The following is a 19,505-nucleotide window of genomic DNA, read 5'->3' on the forward strand; positions in this document are numbered from 1 at the left end:
AAGTCGAAGTCAACAAAACACACGTTAAAATGTCTGGTGAGTCTGTTTGTTGGCTTTTCAATGATAACAACAATATGTACCACAAGAATAACAGACATTAGGCAGTTATTCTTGATCCAGTGATCTCGATTTAAACTTTGAGGGGATAATACATGTGTAAGCTAACGTGCTAGCCAGGCAAACTAGCATCGTGACGTCACGGCTATATAAACAAACAGCGCGTGCTTTTCACTCACTCAGTGTTTAGACCGTTGAACAGAGCAGTCGCAAGCTTCATTCTCCTGCCTAAAACTCTCGATTCACGTTTTAAACACTGTGTCAACTGTTGACAACTGCTTTTTAAGCTTTTGTTTCGTTGAACTCTTTGAAGAAGAAGACTTAGCAGTGCGTCTTTCAGGCGTTCACGCGATTTATTCGTATTTTTCCTCGTTTTTGGATACGAACCCTGCACATATCATGGCGAGGAAGGGCAACAGACGTGTTCCAAAGAAGAGAGATGCACTCGGAGAGCTAAATTCCGACTTCAACAAGCTGACAGTGTCGGAGTCAGGCCAACGTGCATCTAGTAGAGGAAAGCAGTGCACGACCAATGTTGTTGACACAGGAGCTAGCAACACTGCAGATGTCCTGGTGCTGAGGAAGGTGAAGGTGTGTACGAGGTCTGCGACGAGGGCCGCCAATAAAGCCATCCTGGAGTCCAGAAGGAATGGAGAGAACAACAAACCTTCAACCGAAACTACTTTGAAGCAGAACCCCAAGGTAGCAGTTGTCAAGGCAGCACAGCCAGTCAGAGTTGAAGCACCTCCTCAGGTCGCTCCCTTAACTGTTCCAGAACAACCTGCACACGTGGACATTGATGCAGGGGACTCAGACATGCCAGAGCTATGCTCTGAATATGTGAAAGACATTTATGCATACCTAATGGATCAAGAGGTGAAGCAGGCTGTAAAACCCTGGTACACGGAGGGCTATGACATAACACCACGCATGCGAGCTCTGCTGATCGACTGGCTCATCATGGTTCATTCCGGCTTCCAGCTGCTGCAGGAGACACTGTATCTCACAGTTGCCATCTTGGACCGTTTTATGCAAGTTCATCCAGTTTCACGAAAGAAGCTCCAGCTTGTTGGTGTCACTGCCATGCTGCTGGCCTCAAAGTATGAGGCGAATAGAAGAGTCGCGCCAAGGGTCAGCCACTTTGCCTACATCACAGACAACGCATTCACGCCTGCTCAGATTAGAAACGCAGAGAGGGAGATGCTGAGGGCCCTCGACTTTGAGCTGGGGCGTGCGCTGCCGGTGGACTTCCTCAGGAGAGCTGCCAAGGTTGCAAACTCTACTATGAAGACGTACACGCTGGCCAAGTATTTGATGGAGTTGACACTGCTTGACTGTGACATGGTTCACTACCTGCCCTCTGAGATCGCTGCTGCCTCCCTCTGCCTCTCCCAGATGCTGCTGGATGGCCAGCCCTGGACTCGCACATCGCAGTACTACAGCACTTACGAAGAGAATCACCTAACGCCCATCATGCAGCACATCTGTAAGAATGTAGTTGCTGCCAACGAGAGGAGAAGAGCGTTCCGGACTGTCTGGAGCAAGTATTCAGGGAGCACCCTGATGAATATCTCCTGCCTTGATGAACTTAAATCCCCTGCAGTGGAGAGCCTGGCTGCCTGGCTGGAATAAATGAAAGATGTCTTAATTTTCTATGAAGATGACTGGTTTTGAATTGCTTGGACTTATGTAGCAAGCTAGCACATTTTTGTAAATATCTCTGTATTTTGTAAATATCTATTTAAATGTTGTAAATATCTATGTAAATAATAATTCATTCTTTAATTCAGTGACTCATTAAAATATAATATATTTTTTGTGTGATTAATAAATAGCGTGTTATTGTATTCTTTGTCTTCTAATGTCTGTTGAGCAAAGGGTTTCAGCAGCTGTGACACTTTCTCTAAATGAAAATGGCGTTAATGTCTGAAGTATCAGTTATCCAAACCTTAGAATTAGGCATACGTCTGAGATTAAATGACAAAATACAAATCCTTTAGGCTGTTTATTACTACAGTTGCTTTCTGTTGTGCTTATTTTGTTTGCCAGACCCATGAAATGGGTAGGCCTACATAAGCAAATGTCTGTCCGGGTTTTCTATATAAAGGGTATATATGATGATGACATGATGATGATATGCCTACAAAAGGCATGATGTCATAAATGATGATGACAGACAGGGGGTCTGGCACAACCAGGTTGACCTGGTCTAGTTTAAATACACTTTACTCAGAGCAGGTCAAAGCTAGCCTTAAAGGTTATTGAATTGGGGCTGACTGTCTGACAAACATAGTATATTTGCCAGAGTTCGGACAATGTTAAAAACATAGAAGCTTGTCTGTTTGGGCCATGGATTGACACATTTAGATTAAATCTAAATGTGTCAATGAATTAGCCAAAAGAAGCCTGTGTTTCAGAGGCTAATTAATTAGTAACTAATTCTGCCCAGTAATTGTAGCGGTTTAAAAGTACAATATTTGCCTCTGAAGTGTAGTGGAGAAGTATAAAGTATCCAATAATGTAAATATCCCAGCAAATTAATAGTACCTCAGAGGCAGACAGAACTTTATTGATCCTACAGGACTGCAGGAGAAATTCAGTAGTATATAGAGTAACAATATGCAAAGATCTATTTCTCCGAACTACTTGGGCACGGTTTCAGGCTGATTTGATATGGCTTACTGAGTCTAGCCAATGACATCATTTGTGCCATGTGAATAAAGATCACATATTATGTGTGATATATATACTCATTCACATATTATATGTGATATATATATACTCCCTATGCAATCTTCTAATAAATACTTCAATCAATCGTCAATCAAGTGCCAACCAAACAACAGGCACTTTTTTATGACATAGCACCTTAAATATACCAATTATGTGTCTTCCACAGAAGACAGACTTGTTCGGGCCCTGACTCCTCAGGAACTCGTGCCAGTTCTGGGTGTTGAGGTGAGTACACTGCACACCACTGGTTCACAAACCTTTTCATGTCAAGGACCCCCTATTTGAAGATAAGACAAGGACCCCCACAAGAGAATAATTGTACAGCTCTATCAGCAGTGTGTTCTGTTGGACCCCCACCAGGAATCCTTGAAGGGGTTAAGCCCGTATCAGAGTCGGGTCTGCGGTGGAAGGTTATCCACCGCGGTGTAGTGCCGTGTAGTCTTTTTGAGCGTTAACGTTGTAGTTTTATGACTCAAAAAGACTACAAGGCACTACACCGCGGTGGATAACCTTCCACCGCGGACCCGACTCTGATACGGGCTTTACAGCCGTGCAGGGGGTCCCCAGGAAAGTTTAACCACTTTAACCTTATAAAACCTTACTTGAAAATCACAGAACTGCAAGCACACAGTGCACTGAAAAGTGTTTATTTCAGAAAAATCCACATAGACATGAGCTACTTTTTTAGATTGTGGGAAATCACTCAACGGTCCTGTGTACCACCCGTTTAAAATATCACAATGCAGGAGGCTGTTGCGTTATTGAAGACGGGCGCTTCCAAAGTTCAATCACCTGCATTGAATTTCTTGTACCATGTACAGTGTACAATATTACTTGAACCGCATAAAGAGAGATACTTTGATGATAGCATGAAGAGATAGCCTTGAGTGTACGAGTTATGGGGGTCCTTGTAAATAAAACTTTGGAGAACCTCTGCACTGGTAGACTCATAATATGCCATAGTGTCATAGTAAACTTAAATATCCTGAAGAAAACCTGGAGACTTGACATTCAGTAATTGGGTCTTATGATGATCAAGAACATTTTAATGGTGTGTAAAACAGAAAATGTAATTTGCAATGGACACATTTATCTGTGTAGGGACATATTGATGACCCGTGCTGAGATGTAATGCATTGTAGATATGCAATTAAAAAAAATAAGGAAAAAGAAAAAAAAAAAAGATCTTGAAAGAAATGTAATAATGTGTAATATACCATTCATCTATGGCTGCCCACAAGAACAGCTTTTTTTTTTTTTTTTTTTTTTTCTGGGCAGATGTTGCCCTTTTCCCTTTGAATCCTTGGATAATGTTTTGGTAATTTGTTAACTTGTTTCTTTCGTCTTCTCAGTCTGAAAAGAAGATTCAAGCGGAGGCTTTCACTAAATCCTTCGTGAGGAACAGCATGCGTACCATGACGCCGCAGCAAGTCAGCGAAATGCTTGAGCGCAAGGCCGTGGTCCTGCAGTTTGCCAGGCCCCAACAGAAGGACAAAAAGAGGACTAGCAAGAAAGCCAAAGGTCTCAACGCCAGAGGGAGCTGAACGTCTTCCAGGTCAAACCTGAGCACCAGAGGTTGGTATGCTCTTGTCCATTTACTGTAGCGCTGCTTTGCCTACTGTGATTATCCAGTTTAACCACTTTAACCCTATAAAACCGTATTTGAAAACCTACAACTACAAGCACACAGTGCACTGAGAAGCAAGGGTCACAAAATGTAAAAAATGTAAAGATTTTGCCACATATATCCCAACCTGTTTATTGTGAGTCCAATCTTATTCATGCCTGGCTGCTTTGCAGAAACTAGGTTAATCTATTCAGTAACCAAGTCTCTTGTTATTAAAGGATCTCCTGGCTTGGATATGGAGCGATACTTGCAACCATCAGAAAGATGAGGCCTGTCACCTAGGAACACTGATGCCATGGAAATGTCGATGCCAGTGGATGTAGAAATGGAGAGTCCGATCGATCGACATGGAGATGAGCGAACGCAGGAGGATGCTGCTATGCCTCCCACAGGTAAGGTTTTACACACGTCTATTTTCCTCCACTAAACCACATACTGTATGGATGCTAAGGTGATGGTGTGAAATCTTAAACCAGCACATGAAATTGCATATTCACTGAGTGTTGCTGCTGATCACTGTTGTGCTCACAGGTCTTTCTCACTTCAGATTTGGCTCGAGTATTCCCACCCCAGTTACCACAGGCTGTCTTTATTGAGGTACACACTTTGATTTTCTATTCTTTGCCAAATCTAGCGCTTAAACACTTAAGCACTACTATGTTCAACGTCTTATTTTCACCTATATTGAAATGCCCCAACAGGAATGCCAGGTTAAACTGTTAACCCACCTACAACTGATGATTGACTCGTATTTCACATTAGCTTTAGGTTCAGTGGAGACTAATTTGACAGTTTTTCTGCTTGTTTCTCAGGCCCAGAATGCTGAATCTGAACTCCTCCTGTTCACCCCCGACCTGACGAACAGGATAAGGCAGAGTGTCTGTCCCAGTGACTTGATGGTCTTCACCCCTCCCAAATAATGGGAGTTCATCTTATCTATTTCTTTTCTCCTGAAATATTCTGATTTTAGTATTTTTTAATCTTTGCTGTACAAAATAAAGAGTTTTGCCATTTAATGTTTTGCAATGGATCTATTTCTAAAACCACCACAACTGTCATTTGGATTCCATAGACGTCATTTCCCTGGAAGCATATCATGCACTGTAAGCTTAGCTTTGACAGGAAAACTAAAGCAATTAAACGTAACAAATACGTCTTCTGTATTTGAGAACGGTGTACATACATCCCAAACGAGACTGCTGGCAATGTCTGAATTCAGAGTTGTATTGGTAAATCCCCTTGTTGGAAGGAATGGCTAGTTCAAATCGTTGAGGAATATGTACAGGTAAATGCAATTCCACTATTTGCTATTTGGGGGTCTTTGGAACTAGTACAGTATTTTCTGGACTATAAGGCGCACCTGACTATAAGGCGCACTGTCAATGAATGGTCTATTTTCAAACTGTTTTCATATATAAGGCGCACCTGACTATAAGGCGCACATAATAGACGCTACCGTTGCGTTATGCATCCAACAGATGGAGCTGTGCTAAAGGGAATGTCAATGAATGATCCATATATAAGGCGCACTGGACTATAAGACGCACTGTAGTTTTTTGAGAAAATTAAAGGCTTTTAAGTGCGCCTTATAGTCCGGAAAATACAGTACATCAACTATTAAATGGATGGTTCTCAACCTATCTGGATTTTAAACTAAGTGTTTGAAGACATTTCATTTCTTCCTTCTGTGTCCGCTGCAAGTAGAAGGTTTTGTTTGCAGGAGAGATGATGACGCTATCGGTGAGTGAGCCACAGAGGATGAATTGACTTCGTCCTCCTGTCCATCGGCTTTCTCCGCTATCTCCTCCCCTTCGTCCTGCTGCCTCTCCTCTACCTCCTTCCACTCTCTCAGCCTGGAACGGGAGAGATCACTTGAAATGAGTCAATTGTTTACAATGGCCTCGGATATAAATATTCTACACATAGTTTGAACCAGACTACCTGGTCTGTTCTAAGACCTTGGCCAGGCCGATGCGTCTCTGAGCCTCCTGGCGTAAGCGCTCCTCCTCCACCTCCCTGCTCAGCAGTCTGCTGTAGTCGTATGCAGGGAAGAAGACCTGGCTGAAGAAGTGGTGCGTCCTTTGAATCCACTGATCCATTTCATCACCATGAGCCTCTGGACCGCCAACACCTATCCTGTTTACTTCCTCCCCAGCACGTTCTGGTTGCATATAGACAGCCTTTTACATTAGCGACTATTTAAAAGTCTAATTTATACTTGGTTGCACAACCATGTAACTTCTTGAAGTTATTTTTGTATTGTAGGACAAAGTATAGATTATACCCATAATATACTTGATAAAAACCATGTTCAGTGTACCTGTGCTGTGTACAACCAGCAACTCTTTCTGGAGAGAGGTTTCCTCATTTTTATGGACTTCTGATGAATATGTGGCAGAATCACTGGCCATCGCTGAGAAAAACAAAACGGTATGAGATTACTGTAAAAACAAGGTGTTTAAGGGTTTGTGGTATTCTTTATGACTAAAATAGATTTGAATCTAAATTCAATCATCTATGCTGATATGCAAGTGTGGTGGTTCAGTTTAATCAAAGACAAGACTGTAAAGCTCTACGTTTACAACACAACTGTACACACTCAGCACAAAGCATAACTAGAATTAAAATGTGTTTCATAGCGGTCTGTACATATTACTCCAAATGCAGCACTATGCATACGGTATGTCATAATGCTTACAGTAAAAGGTATCGGGTGTATATTGAAAAAACAACCTGCGGTCTGAGAGGTGGCTACAGGACTGAGATTCTGCTGGGACTCCATGTACTCAGAAGAGGACAACTGCAGAATGTCTCTGGACCTGGCTGTCTGTATAGAGAAGTACAGTAGGAAATATGTTTTGAACAGATTAATTTCACACAGTGGGATCAATTAAGGTCTGTCTGACTGAGCTGCGACCTGACGGTCGCTTATCTCCCTATTAGGGAGTCTTACTGGTTTAATTTAAATAATGGCAGGCATCTGAAGTGCTAATATAGGTTATGGCTATGCATGAACATCACAATTTCGAAGTGATTATAGTTTTTTATGATTTATATTTTATTGTGCTTTATGAGACTAAGAGTCAAACGACTAAAGACAGAAAAACAATACAAATATCCCACAAGAAAAACCACAGACAATTCTCCACTGATTTGGAACTGACGTTATCAGGAGAGATGGGAGACTTGACTCTAGCTGCAGCCTGCATAATATAAACATCTTCCATGAGACTAGGAAAATGTCCTTCCTTTGGCAGAATTTGCAGTACACACATAACCGGTTCACAAAGTTCCACAACTGAATTAGTGATCAAACCAAAGAGGGTGAAAGGGTTGGTGCTTAGAATTACATTCTAATAGCAAACACAGAGGGGGAGAAAGGTCCTGATGAAATGTGATAGATGTATTTTTGGCCTGAAGGGAGAGCCCCAATGCTTCCTCCATCATTGTGACCTCACCTGTTTGGCCTCTATGTCTGAACAGGGCTGTTGCTGTCTATCTTGACCAATCAGCTGGCTCTTCACTTCAGCACAGGCTAGGAGAGCCTCTAAGAATTCCAGGAATGTAATCTACAAGGAATAAAGAGATAGTTAAAGGTAAAATATGAATGAGCAGGAGCGGGAGATTGACTAGATAGATGTGTAGGCCTACTGACAAATTGTTGTCAAACCATGGCAATTTAATTAGCAGGATATGTTTTCTCATTGTTAGAGCACAAGAGCTCACCTCTAGATCCAGATTGTAATAGGACCAGTCTCCAGTGTTATTATTCTCTGCACTCATGATCTCCAATAGTTTTCCTGTGGTCAGCTTGGCATCAAACAGATCAAAATCCTGGTTTCGGTGAGAAACATTGACTGTATAAAAAAACAACTTAAACATTCTGGTTTAGGATTAATCAATTAACAAATGACAATAGAAATGTGTGGTAGTGGGATGGGGTTTTTTGGTGGCTACATGCAAGGGCCACAGGGTGGCGCCCTACTGCAGTTTAACACATTCCATACCTCCAGCCCTATTTCTCTTTTGGTTAGTGCCTTTCCTACCTAGGAAAGTGTTGGTGTGGAACACCCTGCCCAGAACCTTATTGTCACCACACCAATCCCATATACTGTATAAACTTGACCTACTAACCATGTCCAGCTTTAACAAAAAGTAATTAAAACACACCCAATGAGTGTATTAAAAGGAGAGATCACGCAGAACTCGTTCCAGCCCAGGCACTGGGTGGCAAACTGGAGTTTGGATTGATTAGCAGCAAGAGCCGTTGGCCACCGCGTCCACGTCCATGGACGCGGCCGTGGACGCGTCCATGGACGCGGCCGCGAAAAAAACGGCCGTGGACGCGGCCAGGATGAACAGGTTTTATCTGTACGTAAATGTGGTTTAGGCCGCGTCCACGGACGCAAACGGCCGGCCGTCCCGGCCGTGGACGCGGCCGTGGACGCAGACGGCCGGGGACGCGGCCGTGGACGAGGCCGTGGACGAGGCCGTGGACGAGGCCGTGGACGCAAACGGCCGGCCGTGGACGAGGCCGCGAAAAAAAGGCAGTGAAAAAAAAAAAGGGTGTCTATTGTATGTATTTTTTGATGGAGAATTCAAATATGACCTTCTTTTTTGCATAGGACAACTCTAACCTGCATCAATTGGTATTTTATAATTGCCAATTGTACACTATCCATCTAAAAAACAAATTGGATGTCTATTGTATGTATTTTTTGATGGAGAATTCAAATATTACCTTCTTTTTGGGATAGGACAACTCTAACCGGCATCAATTGGTATTTTATAATTGCGTGTGTTGGATGTCTATTGTATGTATTTTTTTATGGGGAATTCAAATGTTACCTTCTTTTTTAGCTAGGACAACTCTAACCTGCATCAATTGGTGCATCAACCTACTATCTATCTATCTATCTATCTATCTATCTATTTATTTATACTTCACCTTTAGTCCAGAAGAGAGTTCAGCCTCAGGAACTTGCACACATGGAACTGTGTCATGACTGTGTCATGGAGCTAAAACAGAGCTATGTTAAATACTCACAATGACTCTGATGGACCAATCAGGGTGGTGGTGGGGGGAGGGATCAACAATAGACAGAAACTGGATAATGCTTTGTTAACTGTCCCACCTAAGTCCCTGCTAGTCTGAACAAACATCACCTTCCCTCTCATAATACTACTACTACTACTACTACTACTACTACTACTACTACTACTACTACATTTATATAAAGCTGCTCTTGCATTTGAATGCAAGTCTGACACAAGTTAAGGTTAACTTAGGTAGTATTTCATTTTGCTGGCTTTTAGGGTCTGTGTGTGAGTGTGTAGGCTCACAAATTATTATAATTGTCATTAAGTGACTCTATCTATCTATCTATCTATCTATCTATCTATCTATCTATCAATCTATCCATCTATTTATTTATACTTACTGTTTACATTTTCTATAAATATTTATTTCTATATAAAACTCAGTTGTGTGGAGTTATTGTGTGCCTTTTCTTGTAGCTAAAGAGTCCATTTGTTCACTAGACATTAAGTCAAGGTTACTATTTTGAGTTGAAGCTAAGTGTTTTATTGCTTTGTGGTTTAACATGATTTAAAAGGCAAATTCATTGTTATGGTTACTTTAGAAGACTGCTTTTGCATTCATGAGTTAAAAAGAGAGCCAAGCTAATTCAAAGAGTTAAGTTAAAGGAACACAAAACACGACCTAACTCACAGCTGCCATTGGACAGACAGTTACAACATACTCTTATCTTTCACAGAACAGACAATTATCATTTATTTTATCTATTTGAGACTATGTAGCTGCTCTAGGGGAAATAGAGCATTATATCAGCCTATTCAATTGATAATGACCAATGGGTGCCAGTTTCTAAGTAGTTAAAGCATATTAACATAACAATATATGTGGCCTAGACATGGATATTGCCCAATCAACTCGTAATCTACAGAAATGTCCACCACATCACACAGTATAAAACCTAGTAGGCTTAGTGGATTACCTATGTTAAATCATGTCAGGTTAGTTTGGTTCAAGGTTCAAGTATAATAATTTATGAGACAAATATGTAAACAGCACAAATTTACAATCACATCTAGGCTAGAATGATAACATAAAGTCCTGACTACTCCTTGTTATTGTGGTCCTAAATACTACAATGATTAGTTTGGATGCATTGCTTCTATCATGTCCAATTAAAAATAAATACATTACATACATACAGAAATCTGCCTTCTCCTGTATTGTATTAGTGACATTCATTATAAATAGTAAAATAACAGGACAGAGCAAAAAAGGCCTATGTTGTGTCTTTATCTGATCACATGCAATCAGACACTCACACTGCACAGCAATACTTTATTACAGGCTCAAGGCCCACAGGGTAAGAAGACAATACATTACAAAGATAATAATTAAAAAAACAACAACAGAGAGTACATTCACCAAGCCCCACCGGAGCTAAAGAGGCACTCATGCCAGTGTCCTCTAACGGTAGACGTGTACCTGACAGAGCTTTCCCCACATTGGTTACAGATATAAGGTTTCTCTCCGGTGTGAATTTGTTGGTGTATTTTGATATGTTCCAGTCTAGGAAAGCTCTTTCCACACTGGTCACAGCAATAAGGTTTCTTTCCAGTGTGATTTTTCTGGTGTGCTTTGAGATGATGCATATCACTGAACCTTTTCTCACACTGGACACAGCAGTATATGGCTTCTCACCAGTGTGGATTTTCAGGTGTCTTTTCAGAGCCGTCTTCAGAGTGAACCTTTTCCCACATTGGTGACAGCAGTAAGGTCTCTCTCAAGTGTGAATCTTCTTGTGTTGTACGAGGCTAGATTTTACAGTGAAACGTTTGCCACAGTGTTCACAGCAGTAAGGCTTTTCTTCGGTGTGAAATCTCTGGTGTACTTTCAGAGCAGCCATTAAACTGAACTTTTCCCCACATTGGACACAGCTGTATGGTTTCTCTCCTGTGTGAATTCGTTCATGTATTTTGAGATAAGAAAATAGAGTAAAGCTTTTCCCACACTGGTCACAGCAATAGGGCTTCTCTCTAGTGTGAATTCCCTGGTGTTCTTTTAAAATCCCCTTTTGAACAAATCTTTTCCCACACTGGTCACAACAATAAGGTTTCTCTCCAGTATGTGAACGCTTATGATCTTTTAATTGTCCAGACCGAGCTAAATACTTCCCACATTGTTCACAGCTGAATGGCTTCACTCCGGTATGAATTCTCTGGTCTACTTTGAGATAATAAATTGAGCTGAAGGCTTTTTCCACATTGGTCACAACAGCTCACAACAGCACTGTCTTGGTTTAACTGAGGACAGCACAGGACAGGGAGAGAAAACACACACCTGATAAGAGCCAGATTCACACATTGATCAGCATTTAAGTAACATCATCATTATTATTGTTGAGTCTGAAAAGAACAATACAATGTGATAGATCTTTACACATCTGACCCATAACATTATTAGCAATTCACATGGTTACTATAATAGGTGAGTCTTCTAGCTTTTTAAAAATGTAATATTTCATTAATTCTTTCTCTTACTAAGTGGAACATCCCACTTCTTAATTGTATATTATTTGGAAAGGGTTGAGTAGCAAAATGTTTGCCATAAATTCAATGCTGAGTTGCATTTGTTTTCCTACATTTTCCCCTTCAATGTATTATTACAATGTATTTACTATTTCTTACTTAGGTCTACTTAACTTAGTATTTTTACATTATTATATTGATCAACATTAACACATAGTGTGTGTTAGGTTAGGTTAGTTGCAGAGTGTCCACAACTGTCCAGAATACACTGTACATAATTTCAAGACTCCAGACTTCAAGTGAAGATGAAATCTCTAGACGGCACCAGCGGCAATTCTGATGAACGGGTGGAACCCAAAGACCATCAAGATCTCTGTAAGTCACAGACTGAGTAAGTCTCCAGATAAACTCACACACATCAAAGTGTTTAAACATTCCTTTTATCATTCATGACATAATATCATGTTACTGTTACCTACATGCCTTTATATGGGGAGAACCAAGCAACTTTGACCCGGTGATGATTTTGCTTTTAATAGAAAGGAATCCCTTACATTGTTGTATGTTAAATTACTTTCTGATCTGTTTGTGTTCATTATAACAGCCACAGGAAAGATACATTGTTTCAGATTGTTCCAGAGACTGATGACAGACCCTGGATGTAGCTCTGTCAGGTACACGTCTACCATTAGTGGACACTGGCATGAGTGCCTCTTTAGCTCCGGTGGGGCTCGGTGAATGTACTCTCTGTTGTTGTTTTTTTAAATTATTATCTTTGTAATGTATTGTCTTCTTACCCTGTGGGCCTTGAGCCTGTAATAAAGTATTGCTGTGCAGTGTGAGTGTCTGATTGCATGTGATCAGATAAAGACACAACAGAGGCCTTTTTTGCTCTGTCCTGTTATTTTACTATTTATAATGAATGTCACTAATACAATACAGGAGAAGGCAGATTTCTGTATGTATGTAATGTATTTATTTTTAATTGGACATGATAGAAGCAATGCATCCAAACTAATCATTGTAGTATTTAGGACCACAATAACAAGGAGTAGTCAGGACTTTATGTTATCATTCTAGCCGAGATGTGATTGTACATTTGTGCTGTTTACATTTTTGTCTCATAAATTATTATACTTGAACCTTGAACCAAACTAACCTGACATGATTTAACATAGGTGAATCCACTGAGCCTACTAAGTTTTATACTGTGTGATGTGGTGGACATTTCTGTAGATTACGAGTTGATTGGGCAATATCCATGTCTAGGCCACATATATTGTTATGTTAATATGGTTAACTACTTAGAAACTGGCACCCATTGGTCATTATCAATTGAATAGGCTGATATAATGCTCTATTTCCCATAGAGCAGCTACATAGTCTCAAATAGATAAAACAAATGATAATTGTTCTGTGAAAGATAAGAGTAGGCCTATGTTGTAACTGTCTGTCCAATGGCAGCTGTGAGTTAGGTCATGTTTTGTGTTCCTTTAACTTAACTCTTTGAATTAGATTGGCTCTCTTTTTAACTCATGAATGCAAAAGCAGTCTTCTTAAGGTTAAGTAACCATAACAATGAATTTGCCTTTTAAATCATGTTAAACCACAAAGCAATAAAACACTTAGCTTCAACTCAAAATAGTAACCTTGACTTAATGTCTAGTGAACAAATGGACTCTTTAGCTACAAGAAAAGGCACACAATAACTCCACACAACTGAGTTTTATATAGAAATACATATTTATAGAAAATGTAAACAGTAAGTATAAATAGATAGATAGATAGATAGATAGATAGATAGATAGATAGATAGATAGATAGATAGATAGAGTCACTTAATGACAATTATAATAATTTGTGAGCCTATACACTCACACACAGACCCTAAAAGCCAGCAAAATGAAATACTACCTAAGTTAACCTTAACTTGTGTCAGACTTGAATTCAAATGCAAGAGCAGCTTTATATAAATGTAGTAGTAGTAGTGTTATGAGAGGGAATGTGATGTTTGTTCAGACTAGCAGGGACTTAGGTGGGACAGTTAACAAAGCATTATCCAGTTTCTGTCTATTGTTGATCCCTCCCCCCACCACCACCCTGATTGGTCCATCAGAGTCATTGTGAGTATTAACATAGCTCTGTTTTAGCTCCATGACACAGTCATGACACAGTTCCATGTGTGCAAGTTCCTGAGGCTGAACTCTCTTCTGGACTAAAGATGAAGTATAAATAAATAGATGGATAGATAGATGGATAGATAGATAGATAGATAGATAGATAGATAGATAGATAGAAGTTTGATGCACCAATTGATGCAGGTTAAAAAAGAAGGTAACATTTGAATTCCCCATCAAAAAATACATACAATAGACATCCAATTTGTTTTTGAGATGGATAGGGTACAATTGGCAATTATAAAATACCAATTGATGCAGGTTAGAGTTGTCCTATCCCAAAAAGAAGGTAATATTTGAATTCTCCATCAAAAAATACATGCAATAGACATCCAATTTGTTTTTTAGATGGATAGGGTACAATTGGCAATTATAAAATACCAATTGATGCAGGTTAGAGTTGTCCTATGCAAAAAAGAAGGTCATATTTGAATTCTCCATCAAAAAATACATACAATAGACACCTTTTTTTTTCTTTTTCGCTGCCTTTTTTTCGCGGCCTCGTCCATGGACGCGTCCACGGCCGGCCGTTTGCGTCCACGGCCGCGGCCTCGTCCACGGCCTCGTCCACGGCCGCGTCCCCGGCCGTCTGCGTCCACGGCCGCGTCCACGGCCGCGTCCACGGCCGGGACGGCCGGCCGTTTGCGTCCTTGGACGAGGCCTCGCGTCCACGGCCGTTTTTTTCGCGGCCGCGTCCATGGACGCGTCCACGGACGCGTCCATGGACGTGGACGCGGCGGCCAGCGGCTGTCTCTCTTGATTAGATTAGATTAGATAGATGGGATTTCTTTTATGGAAATAACAAAAACAGTTTTTACCCACTGTTTTACACCTGTAAACCTGTAATGTGACAATAAAGTTGACAATAGAAAGATAATCGTTTCGGGGGGGGAAAATGAGATGCGCTGCATTGTTTTCTGATATCTCATATTGTTTACGATGTGCACACACACAATATACTTTTATTGAGATATCTAAAGAGTACTGGACAGGTCTTCGCCCATACTGTACAGCCCAGTCAGAGAGTAGCGTGTGCTCAACTGCTCGACTTTTACTTGTAACTGAGTATATCTACATTACAGTGTTGATACTTTTACTTCCACCACTGCAGAGAGGTAAAAGGGTTACCTTAAACATCCACAGCAGGTGCCGGCAGGTCATGGTGTGGTCAGCTGAGGATGCTGGCTTGAGTACGCTGAAGGCCTGATAGATCTCCCAGCACCTCTCTGTGTAGTTTACAGTGACCACTGCATGAACTGGGTTACTGAACAGGAGGCCTGAATCAGAATCAAAACAAAGGTTGGGATTTAAGGAAGAGTGAGAGTGCAGTTGTATGTGTACAGTGCTACTTATACAGTCATCTGTGTACAGTCATCTGTGTATATAGAAGCTTATGTGGTGGAATGTGAATGATGTGTGCACCTTTTACATTCTTTGCATTAGGAAGGATGTTGTCATTCATCAGCTTGGAAAAGCATGCCACCAAAACACTGTTTGATGACCTGGGACAATGAAAGACACATATGTTAATTTATCCATTTGTAACTCAGATTATAGCAGAATGGAAACAAATGGACCCTGATTTAAATGGAAATCGGTTTACAATATTTGGCTCAGGGAACACGAGTTCTGATCCCATTAAATCCATTTGGTTACATTTATATGCTTTCAGAGTTAAATTGACAGTGTGGACGTTGTATTATTGCCATGTCAGAGTAAGGTTTCAGTACTCACTGTATGTCCTCATGGTACATGTGGTAGGCCAGAACTACCACGCAGCTGATGAATGTGCGTAGAAGCATGGCAGTGAAGGGAGAGTGGACCTCTTCTTCTGGAGGGACTTCCTCTGTAGAACACGCAAACACACACACACACACACACACACACACACACACACACACACACACACACACACACACACACACACACACACACACCGTTAGTTGATGTCTCTACTTTGATAATATTCATATTCTTTCTCCTTTTGCGCCCATTAAACAATTTCTTTTACATATCGTCACTGTCTGGCCAAAACCTCTTAACTCCATTTTTTAGGTTTTAGATTTGTTGGCATAAATCAGGGCTATTGAACACCCTTTACAGCTTGGGACAAAACCTCCTAACTCCACACTTTCTGCAAAACCAGCTAACTCCACCCGATTGGCCGATCATAAATGTGTGCTATTGAACACCCTTTACGTCTGTGTGTTGGTTAAAATAATATTGAATGAAAAGTAGTAAAAAGTAGTAAAACTCCACTTGAACTAATTTTCCCAAAAATGAACATTTTGGAGTTAGGAGGTTTCAGCCCGACAGCAGAGATATAACACTGTATCTACTGTTCTAAACTGTAATAAATTGCGATATACAATCGCACACAATGTATTGAGCAGTAGTATTGTATGAGTGAAACAGGCTAGCGAGGGGTCCCCTCACCTCTGATGAGGCGGTCTACTTGTGCCAGAGTGATGTCATGATGGTGGATGTAGCAGTCTTTCAGCAGACGCCAGAACTGCAGGCGAGAAAGCCGGAAGGTGTTGTCTGGAGACTGAGGGTGGCCAAGGCTGCTGTAGAAGCTGTAGATAGACCTCAGCTCAGAGATGTGTCGAAGGACCACAAACTCCACCTGTTAGTACGCACACACGTTTCTATTACTATACTTGTGAGGACGCGACATTTTAGGATGCCAATTTTATAAAGGTTCTGCCCTTTTTAACCATAATCCTAAAGCGCCGAGTTGAGAAATTATTTGACTGATTGATTTGGGGACAATTATTTAATGATACAGTATATTGATGTGTTGACTACATTCGCAGCTACATTCGCAGCAGGAATACTATATAAAATATAAATTAAATCTGTCAAATCTTGACAGCATACACACATTATCTGTGAAATGTGACCAGACCTGTTTGCGCTCCATATCCCTCTGGCTGCTTGGGACTTTCTCCAGCAGAGGTCCAATATTCAGAGCCACGTCCGGCCCGAGCACCACCGAGTCACTATCTGAGCCCCACAGCCTCCTGGGACATATGCCTACACAACATACAACACACTTATTAATGACACTCAGTAGACTCAGTCAATAGAAGGTCCAATACCTGCACTTCTCTTCATTTATACTTCCAATCACTAGACTTCAATTTCAAGATTGTATTGTCACAGATGATTAATTTGATGTGTAGCAAAGATCTAAAGCATACTACCTACTCCCAATAAAACACATAGCATATAAAACACATTCAATGAACGGAATGGAATGGAAATCAATTTACGGTCTTCAGGGAGGGGAGTATGAGTTCTGATCCCACTCAGGTTGGGTGTTTTTGAACCATCCAAACAGAAGGAAGGGAACTCTGCCATGTGATCATCCACAAACTCCCCTTCAAAAACACGTCCGTTCTTGAATATGAACTTCGCCTGCGACACAAACATTTGAGTGAATCTCCAATTAACTCTATGCTGGGTATTCATTACTCACTGACATCAATAGAAGTGCACAAAATAATGATAGTCAGTTGTCAACTTGCCAATTTTACCTGTCCGTGTTTTTTATTGTGCTTCCATCCTCCTTGGTAGAGGGCCCCGCCGGCGTAGTAGAAGGTGCCAAATCCATGTCTCTGACCTTGAACAAAGTCCCCCCTGTACTCATTTCTCTGGGGGTACTGAGAGCCAGGCTTTCGCTTCAGGAACCAGGTATGTGTGCCTTTCCCATGCTGACAAGACAATAGAACATACTGTAATATTACCAACTACAGGTAAGAGACTGAATCTGTGGACTTGAAGAATAACCAGAAAATATAGAAGGTGGATTTGCACTCTGCCAAAGCAGTAGGCTAGAAAAAAATAAAGAGTAAATAGCTACCAACTAAGTGTCCAACTTAAAGATGCAAGGCAAGCTAATAAAAAGTGATAATAAATAAAGGTCTATCTATCACCTGACCTGGAAAAGTATAACTGTACACAGCAAAATAATTGTAAACAGAGTGTACAAATTGAATCAATTGGAGGCATTCATTATACAATGTCTGAGTTAAATTGTCACTCAGGATTTTGCAGTTTATGATGTTTTTCTTTTTCATACCTGAACACCGTTGTACCAGGTCCCACTGTATTCCTGCTTCAGATGTAGCCACTTCATAGTTCCCTCGCCGTGCCTTTGGTTGTTCTTCCACTGACCCTCATAAAGGTTACCTGACGGGTAGCTGTTAGGAAACAGAAGTCATTATCATGTTTGTGATCATTCTCATTGGAATTCGGAAATTCAAATACTGTATGGGCCTTGTGTAATGTTATATCAAGGACAGTATTCAAACAAAAGCTTTTGACTGCATACCATCTCACTCCCCATCCCTCTATGGTGTTGTGCACCCAGTCTCCGTCAAACCAGGATGTTGCCTCCCGGTTGTAATGGATCCTACCCTAAAATAATAAGCAACAGTTAAACACATTCGCTTTTGCATGAATCCGTTTCAACCTGGTGTTGCTGTTTTGGGCATGTCATTATATTTCATTAAAATTCTTATCTTCTTTAAAAAATAAAATTAAAAAATAGGGCAAATAGGGTTTCAGAATACAGCAGCGCAGAACATACCCATACCTAGTAGGAAGCAAGTATAAATATTTTAATTAAAGCCACATTCCCACTGGTACGATAACAATAAAGATTAGATATGTAATATAATATAACTATATTGTTTACCATTGTATTATTTGTTATAGTCTGTGTGAACTGTGAACACTGCCAGTTTACTTGACAATTTTTAAAACTTTTATAGTTATTATACTGCTCAGTGGCAATGGCCCTTAAGAAAGGGTTAGAGGCCTAGTTGGAAACTCATACCTTGCCATGTCTTTTGCCACGATGCCATGTCCCTCTGAATGTGACATAGGCACCCCTGTGGGTTCCAACCCCATGTCGTATGGCGTTGAACACCTCTCCCTCATAGGTGCTTCCATCCAACCAGGTGTATTTTCCATGGCCCATGGGCACATTAGACACAAACTCCCCCTGTCACATTAGAAATATCAGATCATTGTTTTTTTTTCTTTTCTTGCAAAGTTTGTGAAGTATTATTAACCTAATGGCCATCACTTAATAGGATATACCTCATATGTCACTCCATTTGCCCACGTGTAGACTCCACGCCCATGCATGAGTCCTTCTGAAAACGTACCCTTCAGAATTCAGATATATCAGTTAATATTTGAGCAGACGGGCTCTGCTGATGTTAAGTTATTAATCAAACGTTTATTGTAAGTAGCCTACCTTGTACACATGGCCTCCTTGAAAATATGCAACACCTTCTCCATGAAAACGGTCTTTGCACTTTTCTCCTTCATACCTG

At 40.7% G+C, this 19,505-nt stretch overlaps 2 protein-coding genes across 2 annotated transcripts; one reads left to right on the forward strand and one right to left on the reverse strand.

Moving 5' to 3' along the window:
* Window positions 1-456: 456 nt before the first annotated feature.
* LOC308303138 (G2/mitotic-specific cyclin-B2-like) lies at window positions 457-4,334 on the forward strand (the record flags this gene model as incomplete). The annotated part of the gene is made up of 2 exons (XM_080747461.1): window positions 457-1,590; window positions 4,143-4,334. The coding sequence occupies 2 exons, from the start codon at window positions 457-459 to the stop codon at window positions 4,332-4,334; spliced, it is 1,326 nt and encodes a 441-aa protein (XP_080603587.1).
* A 1,755-nt stretch (window positions 4,335-6,089) lies between these two features.
* On the reverse strand, window positions 6,090-19,495 carry rsph10b (radial spoke head 10 homolog B; the record flags this gene model as incomplete). Its single annotated transcript, XM_080747462.1, has 18 exons — window positions 19,427-19,495; window positions 19,267-19,335; window positions 19,001-19,168; window positions 18,494-18,579; window positions 18,242-18,362; window positions 17,697-17,873; window positions 17,433-17,577; window positions 17,066-17,193; window positions 16,594-16,783; window positions 15,892-16,003; window positions 15,580-15,659; window positions 15,286-15,434; window positions 8,144-8,251; window positions 7,876-7,986; window positions 7,151-7,244; window positions 6,738-6,830; window positions 6,359-6,578; window positions 6,090-6,270 (listed from the first exon to the last, which is right to left on the reverse strand). The coding sequence occupies exons 2-18, from the start codon at window positions 19,312-19,314 to the stop codon at window positions 6,090-6,092; spliced, it is 2,211 nt and encodes a 736-aa protein (XP_080603588.1). The 5' UTR covers window positions 19,315-19,335; window positions 19,427-19,495.
* Between the last annotated feature and the right edge of the window lie 10 nt (window positions 19,496-19,505).

This window comes from Nannobrachium achirus (assembly GCF_963921795.1).
Source record: "Nannobrachium achirus genome assembly, chromosome: 18".
Lineage (NCBI taxonomy): Eukaryota > Metazoa > Chordata > Actinopteri > Myctophiformes > Myctophidae > Nannobrachium > Nannobrachium achirus.